Here is a 10796-nt window from a genome sequence, read left to right as displayed (position 1 = left end):
TTTATGGAAGCAGATTGCCAGACCTTTCTTCTGTGGTACTTCTGGTGGGTTCAAACCACCAAACTTTTGGTTAGCAGCCAAAAACAGTTTGTGCCTTCCAGGGACCTCTTATACCATCAAACATTGCTAATTGTCTGATTTAGCCTGGGTGCAACTTGGGAGTAAGTTTACTTTGACGTAAGTACTAAGAAAGTAATGGAACTTTTATGTCTCTAGGAAGACTCTGCAGACAGGCATTGTGAATTCTGAAGGGGCAGGGGTTCCCTATGAGCAAATTTCAAATGGTACCAGTAATAACTCCCTCTGGTTCACTCTAGGTCTCCTCTTCCTAGGGTTCCATACTGAGACACAGCTGGAAGAAGCCACCAAGAGCTGTCTATTTTCACCTTTCTTGACACAATCAACCTCTTGGAAACCCCACTGCTAGAATTCTCTCTACACTTTACTGACATCTGGCTTGACAGCCTTATCCTTCTCTGATTTAATGTCGTGACCTCCCTCTCATTATCAGGCCCCTGCTTGGTGGGGTGGCTTGAACTGGGTCAGATTTCTTTCTCTGAGTTTCCAAGTTTCATGCCAGGCTCTCAGGCACATGTCTGAATGTTTGGTGCTTGGAGCAACTCAAAATTCAGAGGTTTTGCTTCACTCATTAGATTTCTTGGCCCCTATGTGTCTTCTACTCTAGGAAATGGAATAGCAAGTATGTGGCCAGGACCTCATAACTTTGTCATGGAATTGCAAGGTTTGGAAGCACTGGGTCTAGCTCTGCAGTCTAGTTCACTTAAGAGGAAGGTCTTTCTGTAAGACCCAAGAATAGTGAGGCCTGTGCCCTGCACAAAAGGTATGCTTTTTTTTTCAATGATCTTGAAAATAGGTCAATTGAAATTATCAACTGAGGAGCAGAAAGAAAAAAAAAATGAAGAAAAAATGAACAGAGTCTAAGAAACTCTGGGAACTTTTGAGTTTATATTTAGATGAGATCTTGGACTTAGAGTTGATGCTGGAATGGGTTAAGATCTTTGGAGATGCTTGGATGAGGTACATGTATTTTGCATGTGGCAAGACGTGAATTATTGAGTGCCAGAGGCTGGACTGTTATGGGTTGAACTGTATCCCCCCAAAAGATATGTTCAAATCCTAGCCCCCACTACCTGTGATGTATGAGGATTTCAATTTCTCCACATCCTTGCTAACACTTGTTATTCTCTGTTTATCTGTCTGTTATTTTAAATAGCCATTTGTATTAGTTTCCTAGGGCTGGCTTAAAACATCCACATTGAAGCTCTGCTTCAACTCAAGCTGCCTAGCTTTGATCTCTCTTATTCATGACCTTCCGGAAATATTTTGTTCTGTGAAAAATGATTATTCAGCATTTTAAAAAATCATTGATTTATTCCAATGTACAATTCTATAGATGAACAAAAAGGCCCAGAAAATGAAATGATTGTCCCTTACTCAGCCAGAGAAGCCAAACAAAAAAACAGATTCTTATTCCCAATCAGAGCTTCTTATCCCACACTTTACTAGAATTAGAAAAGTACATTGGTGCCAAATTGTTGAGAATGAAATAAAATAATACATGTAGAGCACTTTAAGAGAGTGCCTGGCACATATATGCTCATTAACATTACAACCAACCCCACTGCCGTCGAGTCGATTCCGACTCATAGCGACCCTATAGGACAGAGTAGAACTGCCCCATAGAGTTTCCAAGGAGCGCCTGGCAGATTTGAACTACTGACCTCTTGGTTAGCAGCCACAGCACTTAACCACTACACCATCACGGTTTCCTCGTTAACATTAGCTATTATAATATGTGCTTGCATCTGCATGGAGTATCTCTGAGAGGATACACAAAAAACTGGGTTGTTGGTTTCCTCTGGGTAGAGGAAATGAGACACATGGGTGGGAGAGAGGGTGACTTTTCACTGTATTTGTTTTTTTAACCATGTGCATTGTACTACCAATTTAATATATATATGGAGTATTTATATGTATATATGTAAAAAAAGTTTTTTTCTTTTTTATGTGTATGTGTGTGATATGTAAAAGATATATATTTATTTTAATTTTATTTATTTATTTATCAAAAAATCCTCAAACCGTGGGCAGGATTGAATGAAGCTATCTTTCCTTATTTAGGATCAGGATTCCTGTCTCTTTCGTGTGGAAGAACAAGAGAATCAATCTGAAATTCCTAAGAAATTAATCAGACTAGATTTTAATTATAAAGTACAAAGCAAAGTTCTATTTCAGCCCCAATGTCTGTATCCACCAACTACCCTGTCTTTCCCGCAGGAATCCCCTCAGAGCACGTTTGTCTCTAAGATAATTGAGCCTCTAAAATTAAGATTTTTTTTAAATGTGTTACTATTTCCAAATCAGACTAAAGAAATCCACCTAGGCGAGCCTCATTGCCTATTTATTAAATACATCATCTTTACCACCTATGGTCTGAGCTATCTAGTCACAAGATTAGAATCCTTGAGTGATTCATTCCTCAGCTTTTTTTGTGTGCCTCACTTCCAGCCAAAGTAAAAGTATCATTCAATTCACCTCACTATGTCACCCATCTGGGATCTACCCCTCTAAAAAGGAAAATCAATTAGGAGGTTACCCTGGGACTAACAGAACTCAAATGCCTTGTCTGGTATTTCTCTTGGGTTAAGTATGTTATACTCAGCTCCTTCTACCCCCTGAAATGGTGAGGAAAATTTTTTAACCCAGTTATGATAGCCCATAATTAATGTCTGTTTTACCCTGTCTATTCCAAACGGGAAACCCTGGTGACGTAGTGGTTAAGCGCTACAGCTGCTAACCAAAAAGGTGGCAGTTCGAATCCACCAGGTGCTCCTTGGAAATCCTATGGGGCAGTTCTAATCTGTCCTATATGGTCGCTATGAGTTGGAATCAACAACAGTGGGTTTTGGTTTATTCCAAACAAGTACCAAATCCAAACTGAAATGTTTCCAAATTTCCTAGATTGTTATTGGTCTGCACCAGTTGGCCTGAGAATGATGGGATTAATTTCTACAATCTCAGGAAACAAGCCCAGGTCCTTCCTAAAATATCTTTCATTTGTGATGTCAATTAAGCTGACAACAATAACCTGGCAGAGTCCAAGACTGAAGTGGAAAGGATAGTGGCTGCCCCAACCCTGAATACCAACAACACTTCTATAAGAAAGAATGTGGTGTTCTAAGCCTAAAGATGTGGGAACAGAAGATTCATTCAGTGACAGAACAGGACCAGGGATGAACTTAATCCAAGTCAGTCACTGACCTGACTTCTTGGGTTTGGTGTCATTATCAGAGACTTCAAGCCTGACACCTAGATCACTTGAGAGATAAAAATTCCATGGAGGCCAAGGCCTGTCCTCAGCTGAAGTCTTGTTGGCAGACAATATCAACTTTCATCCAGTCCCCAGTTATCATACTGCTTCAAACAACACACCACAACAGGAGACTGGGGTGCTTTCTACTGCTGCATGCTTTAAAATTATGAGGAAATTTGGTACTGGAAATGGGGTTCTATGTCCTTTTTTTAAAATTTTTTTAAATTGTACTTTAGATGGTTTACAGAACTAGCTTCTCATTAAATAGTTAGTACACATATCATTTAGGACCTTGGTTAACAACCCCACGACATGTCAACACTCTCCCTTCTTGACCTCAGGTTCGTCATTACCAGCTTTCCTGTCCCCTCCTGCCTTCTAGTCCTTGCCCCTGGGCTGGTGTGCCCCTCCAGTCTCATATTGTTTTGTGGGCCTGTTCAATCCCTAGATGAAGGGTGAACCTCAGGAGTGACTTCATTACTGAGCCAAAAGGGTGTCCGGGGCCCATACTCTTGGGGTTTCTCCGGTCTCCATCAGATCAGTAAGTCTAGTTTTTTTTGCGTTAAAATTTTGTTCTACATTTTTGTCCAGCTCTGTCTGGGACCTCTGTTGTGATCCCTGTCAGAGCAGTTGGTGGTGGTAGCCAGGCACCATCTAGTTGTACTGGACTCAGTCTGGTGGAGGCTGTGGTAGTTGTGGTCCGCTAGCCTTTGGACTAATCTTTCCCTTGTTTCTTTAGTTTTCTTCATTCTTCCTTGCTCCCCACAGCGTGAGACCAGTGGAGTATCTTAGATGGCCACTCACAGGCTTTTAAGACCCCAGACGCTACTCACCAAAGTAGAATGTAGAACATTTTCTTTATAAACTGTTACGCCAATTGAGCTAGATATTCCCCGAGACCATGGTCCCCCCAGCCCTCAGCCTCTATGAACTTTCTTTTTTTTTTAATTTTTTATTGTGCTTTAAGTGAAAGTTTACAAATCAAGTCAGTCTCTCATATAAAATTTTATATACATCTTGCTATATACCCCTAGTTGTTCTCCCCACAATGAGACAGCACACTCTTTCCTTCCACTCCCTATTTTCGTGTCCGTTCGGCCAGCTTCTGACCCCCTCTACCCTCTCATCTCCCTTCCAGAAAGGAGCTGCCTACATATTCTTGTGTGTCTACTTGATCGAAGAAGCTTACTCTTCACCAGTGTCATTTTCTATCCCATCCCAGTGCCGTCGAGTCGATTCCAACTCATAGCGACCCTACAGGACAGAGTAGAACTGCCCCATAGAGTTTCCACGGAGCACCTGGCAGATTCGAACTGCTGACCCTTTGGTTAGCAGCCGTAGTACTTAACCACTATGCCACCAGGGTTTCCTAGCCCATAGTCCAGTCCAATCCCTGTCTGAAGAGTTGGCTGTGGGAATGGTTCCTGTCTTGGGCTAACAGAAGGTCTGGGGACCATGATCTCCAGGGTTCTATGTCCTTTCTTGATCTGTAATTCCATGAATTTCTGACTTCCAGGGCCCTTATACTCACACTCTGAATAATTCCACAAAGAGTTTTCATAGCCCTCAAAGAAATGATTTGCCACTGGGGAAAATAATGCTAGCACTTGAGTGAATTGGCTGCTCAAGCCTGCATACCGAAGAGTGACCAGCCAGTGACGGGAAAACTGAGGGCTCACTGGCTTCTCAGCTAGTTGGGGGATGAGGGCCCAGAACCTGGATTCAACTGCAGCGCAAAAGGAACAGAGGTTTTTTTGCAGCTCAGAAGTTTATTAGTGAAGTGGGTTGGGCCAGTTGGTGTTTACATGCTTGACCCCTGCTATCCTATGTCCTGGATGCAGAGAGGGGAAGGGCTGACTGTTCTGCTGGCCACAGATGATATCTTCCAAAGAACATACTAAAACCCCCTTTCCTAGGTCCCAGTTGTCATGAGTGGGCTCTAGCACAATTAGATGGACTACATTTCTGTTTCTTGTGACAGAACTTGAGGAATGACATTTTTTAAGATCTCAGCATAGTAGGGGGCAAATACTTCCTTGTTGTGATGCATCAGATTAACAAACTTCCATCCTAGCTCTGCCAACTCCCCCTCGATGAAAATAAGACCTCCGGGGAAGTCTAGCAGAGACTCATGCATACCACGAATCAAAGAACATTTGAGAAACAATCGGATCCGCTGATCTGTGAACAGGCAAAAAAAAAAAATTGAAAGGGGGAGCTCAAAGAGGTCTCAGTAGAAATTCACAATGTCCTTGTACTCTCTGCTCACCAAAGTTTTAAATTAATTGAGATATTTACTAACCCACCCACTTGTTTAGATTAACCATATAAATGAGATTTTGTTTTGTTTTACATTGCTTTGCTTTGTTTTGTTTTAAAAGAGGGTCAAGCTCCCAAAGACAACAAACAATTAAAAGCTGGTGAGCTAATAAATTTTTGGGTATTCAGAAGATTTCTTTCTGTGGTTATAAATGAGATCCTGGTGTGCATTTGACCTAACAAGAAGATCCTAGATACTGTTATGAAATTCTACTAAGAGCACACATTGTAGTGAGTTCAGGCCCACACACCCAAACCAGACTATGTTAAGATTCTAAGGTTAGGTAGGAGCAAGCCAGTTAAGTTCACTGCTTCCATTCCAGCATGGACCATGTCCACCAGCCTAACTCACCATCAGTTTCTTGGAAGGGAGTAGGGGTTACATTGTAGCTTGAAGCATGGCGCAGAGAAAGGGTTTCTCGCCAGAGGTCTTAGACTACAGTTAGCAAATGACCAGAGATTACTTAGCAGGGTTGCTAGGGCAGTATCCCACACCTGTAAATTACATAATCTTGGTAACGACCCACTTTAGATCCATATGTTCACTCTTCAAACTGAAAGAGATCCATTTCAACCCTGCATATTATAGATGAGGAAACTAAAGTGAAAAGGCTTGCTCAATGATCATGCTTTTCTACTTTTAAATGGTTTGCTAACTGACTTCCAGAGTTGGCTCTGCCTGTCCACTCCCTACCTTCTTGCCACCCCTCCCCCCACCACCTTGGGGATTCTTACCAATGATGGTACGAACACAGTTATCCTTCTTGGCGATGTTCCGGAGTTGGCCTTTAAGAGATGCTGTGTTGTCGCTGCTAAGAGCAGTGAGGCCCATGTCTTTGAGGCCTTGCTGGATCTCCTGAGATACTTGCTCACTCACGCTCAGCATAGCCTCTTCAGGCCTAGACAATAAAGGACAGAAAGCTGGCACCAGAGTGGTGCTGGCGTGGGGGTAAAGCCCAGAGAGCCCCATACTCTGGTATTCACCCAAATATTTGGTTAAATTGTACAAATGAGATTTTGTTTTGTTCTGTTTTGGAGGAGGGAATACTATCAAGCTCCAATCAAAAACTGATGAGCTAGTAAATTCCTGGTCAGGTCTACCCAAGGGATGATTCCAGCCCCCTACCACCAGTAGACAGCAAAATCCAGGGGCAGATACAATACTTTCATTATTATTACTCTCAAGGTACCAACTAATCTATACATACAGTATCATATTCCACTTTGAAGAAAACAAAATAAACTGGACAAGGGTTTGGTTCCATCCTTGAATCCACTCAGCATTCCTTGGTCCCATAAACTTTATTTAAATGTTATTTTAAGATTTTCTTGGGTATTTTTCATGGTTGTTTTTCCTATTTACCAATTAAATTGCAAATATATTAAGAGACACAGACTTCTAATTACTCTTGTTACTTTGCTATGATACCCTGTACAGAGTAGGTGTTCAATCAGTATTATTGATGAACTGATTAACTCCTGGATATACGTAACACCAGTCCACTGTCATTCACTCAACTATCATTTGTAGCAAACAGGAGAATGAATCATTTATAGCAAACTAGCCTCCACACTCCCCTCTTTAGAAAGAAGTTTTATTTTTCTCTATCCCAGCCTCAGTGCCACTTATCAAAAGACACCAACAGACTTTGCAGATGGTTCCCAAGGGCCTTTGTGTGGCTTGTTGTGCCTATGTACCAAATACCACATATTATTTTCCATTCTAAGAAAGATCTATAAAGCTTACTTGGAGTTGAATTCCTCCGTCAAGGCCTTGGTGATGCATTTCAGTTTATCTACAAACTTAGATGAACTAAATAAAACACGGCCACAGAAACTTCTGGCCACTAGCAAGACAGAAGCAACGATGGCTAACTGGTTGAACCGGGACTCCATCTCTTGCAGCCGAATTCTGTCCATCAGCAGAGTCTGATGAGGGAGGGAAGAGTAGGCTGTCAGGACAGGGGGGTTCTAATGGATGCCTTGAACACAAAACAGTAAGGCAGTACCCCAATACACATTCCTACCTCAGGGAACTCTTCATTTTCAGGATCCCAGACAAGGAGGTTCAAGTAGCCTTGGTATACCACCATTGTTGGACTGGGGGACTCTATGCTATTAGCTTCCGAATCTGAAGGTGAACAGTCTATGCTGGAGAAGCTGGAAGTGTCAGAAGAACTTGGGAGTGGGGTGGTGAGGTCTGTTGCTGCTTTGGTTAGCCACTTGGTGGTGTAATCAAGGAGATCTGTAACAGATAAGGGAATATGTAAGCATCTTCAAATTCCAAGGCTTGAAAATTAAGGCTTTATTTAAGATATACTCTGGGTCAATAAAGAAGTGTTTCGCAGGTCTTTCAGTCATTGACAAATGCTCCTTCTCCCTACCCCTTAGCCAAGGAAGAACCCTTCTAATAAAAAAAAAAATAGAAAATACTCTCTAGCATTGTAAGAAGGCAGGCCCAAGGTCAAATCTCCCCTCTGCTGCTTTCAAGTTTTAAACATACTGGGTTGTTTGTTGAGGAGTTCCTGGAATTTAGCTCGTTCATACTGTATGGAATGTTCCTGCAGATAGGGTCGAAGACTCCGGATAGTGTAGTTTACCATGTCCATTTTCATCAGGCCCAGAACATGGAAGATACCCCTGTCATAGGAAGAAATAGAATATTTACACTATGAAAGGAAATCTTGTGTGAAGGTATGTAATTTAAGCAAGGAGTCTTAAAATCACAGTGTTTTAGAGTTAGAAGAGGTCTTAAAAATAGAAAGTCTTACTTCAATTTACAAATAAAGACACTGTGACCAGGGGCTCAGGCCATAGAGTGAATTGGTGGTGGAGCTAGGGATAGATAAGTCTCCTGGCCTTTTAGCAACCAGCCTAGTGCTCTTTCCACTATAGTCACTCTGTCATCTCAGAAAAAGAGTGCTCAGTGGAATGGAAATCACTGAAATGCTGAAAACTTTCTGTGGGTAGTTGGATTTTAGGTGATTCAATTCCTAATTCCTTGGGAAAATCACTATATCTTTGTGGATCTTGGTTCTTCTGGCTGTGAAAGAGGAATAATCCCCATTCTTGTCCCCTCACAGGGTTTGAGTTGTGACAAAAAGGGGAGCACCTAGAAGGGCTGTTTGAAATCTCTAGAAGAAAGGGTTATTGTACTCTGTCTTAATGTTATCATGTTAACAAGGGGGCCCAAATGATCTAAGGATCACCAAAGGGGCCCTGAGAAACTGTCACTGGAAAATAAAAACCAATACTCCAGGGAGGAGAAAAAAGGTGTTAGTTAGGTCTTCAGTATATGTAATATCTAGCCCAGAGTTTTCTGACAGTGTCTGAGGCAGATTTCAGGGGCAGTGCATCTAGTTTCTCACTTCAGTAAGTGCACAGGATCTGTTATGTTCTCTAATTTCTGCACTTCTTCATCTCGAATTGGGGCACACAGCAGTGTCATCAAATTAAGAATGTAGCTGGAAAGGTGAGGAACATCCAGGGCCCCGTGCTCTGCTTCTTGTTTGAGGAGATCCATGTCCAGGGCTTCTTCAATCTCATTTTTTAGGCGATTCTGGCGTGGTAACAGCAGTGACAGCAAGATCTGCCCAGAAAAGGAAATCAAAGGAGCCAAATTCTTTTTAGAGCCCCAAACTTTCTCCACTGAACAACCCCCTTAAGCCAAAGGCATCCCAGCCCAGGTCTGCTGAGGGGAGGGGGAGTCAGTAACCTTAGTCTCTAAATTTCTAAGTGAATACTATTTCTTTCTGTTTAGGGGTTAATCACAATTCAAGGCTTCACTGAATCAGTTATAGCAGTAGCTCCATTATTATTTTCGAGGCAGAATGAGATAGATGTCAATAAAAACAAGAGTGTGGTAAAAAGAAATGCAGAGTATAAAAGATATAAAATGCACACCACCACATGGTGATGAGTCATTCTTAATAAAAGAGAAGGATATTTTTAGATTGCTATACTTCAAAAGGTGAGAATAAAATAGGCAAAAGGAAACATGAAGGTTCACTTGAAATAGCCTTTTGACTCGAAAGCTTAAGTTCCTTGTGGGCAAAGGCTCTCTTATTCATCTCTGTGCCCCTACAATACATAAAACATAGTGGGGTTCAGGGAAAATGTGTTTGATTAAATATAATGTTGTGTTGTTACAGCAAACTCCCAACTGTTAAGCTTCATCACATGTAAATAAAATGAAAGATACTATATACTATCTATTTAAGTAGCTGACCATGTTCAGAAAGAAAGTATACGACTTAGGATATTGGTAGCCACTGACACTCTAAAGGTCTACGGATGCCCAAGAGCTTCATATCCACAGATGGAAAGTTGGTTACTCACCCCTTTAACTTTTTCTAAAAGGTCAAGAGCGTACGTGAAGTCAGGGGGAGTACTCGATAACTGTTCCCTCAAATGGTCCCAGAAAGCATTGTACATTTTTTCCATGAACTCGCTTTCCGCACTGTAAAAATGTTAAATGAGCAAATAGAGAATTGATATAGAGTCATAATCATCTACGTCCCAAACAACATTTAAGATCATGAAAGGCCATTAAATTGACAGGCCAGGAACTATGTTTAGATTTGAGTAGGGTTGAAAAAATGGGTTAGCAGCCTCCCAACTGTTAAGCTGAGGGGAAAGGCATTAGCCAAATCCCCTCAGACAGACACATCATGGTTCCAGAGACGTTCTCTTGCTGCAATAGAAAGAACCATGAGCTAGGGGTGGAGCTCCACAGTTCTAGCCCTGGTTCTCCATCTAGTATAACATACTTAACTCAATAAAAATACCAGACAGGGGATTTGAGTTCCATTAGTCCCAGGGTAACCTCCTAATTGATTTCCCTTTTAAGAGGGGTAGATCCCAGATAGGTGACACAACTAGGTGAACAGTGATAATTCTGATTCTTTTTCAAATCTATCCTAGGTATCTAGCATTTACAATCTACAAAATCAAAATATAAGAATGGGATCTATTTCTCATGCTTTTGAATGGACTCAACCACCATTAAGTCTTCTCAAATGCGAGTAATGTGACCAGATAGCCTCAGTTAAGGAAGATGCTAGGAGACCTGTATTTTGGTGAAAACCTTCACAGAAGCTGTGCTTGGTATGGGTACTTGTTGACAACAGGCAAGGACAAATCT

General features: G+C 41.6%; 1 protein-coding gene across 1 annotated transcript; it reads right to left on the bottom strand.

Annotated features, from left to right (window-relative positions):
- Nucleotides 1-5282: 5282 nt before the first annotated feature.
- Nucleotides 5283-10102, bottom strand: LOC126069628 (T-complex protein 11 X-linked protein 2-like). Its single transcript, XM_049873229.1, is given in 7 exon segments — nt 5283-5515; nt 6389-6552; nt 7401-7582; nt 7681-7898; nt 8157-8293; nt 9022-9242; nt 9992-10102. Coding segments are annotated over 7 exon segments (1260 nt in total). The 5' UTR covers nt 10097-10102.
- Between the last annotated feature and the right edge of the window lie 694 nt (nt 10103-10796).

The sequence above is a fragment of the Elephas maximus genome, chromosome X (assembly GCF_024166365.1).
Source record: "Elephas maximus indicus isolate mEleMax1 chromosome X, mEleMax1 primary haplotype, whole genome shotgun sequence".
Taxonomy (NCBI): domain Eukaryota; kingdom Metazoa; phylum Chordata; class Mammalia; order Proboscidea; family Elephantidae; genus Elephas; species Elephas maximus.
The sequence above is the reverse complement of the archived record's forward strand: the minus strand, read 5'-3'. Positions and strand labels throughout refer to the sequence as shown.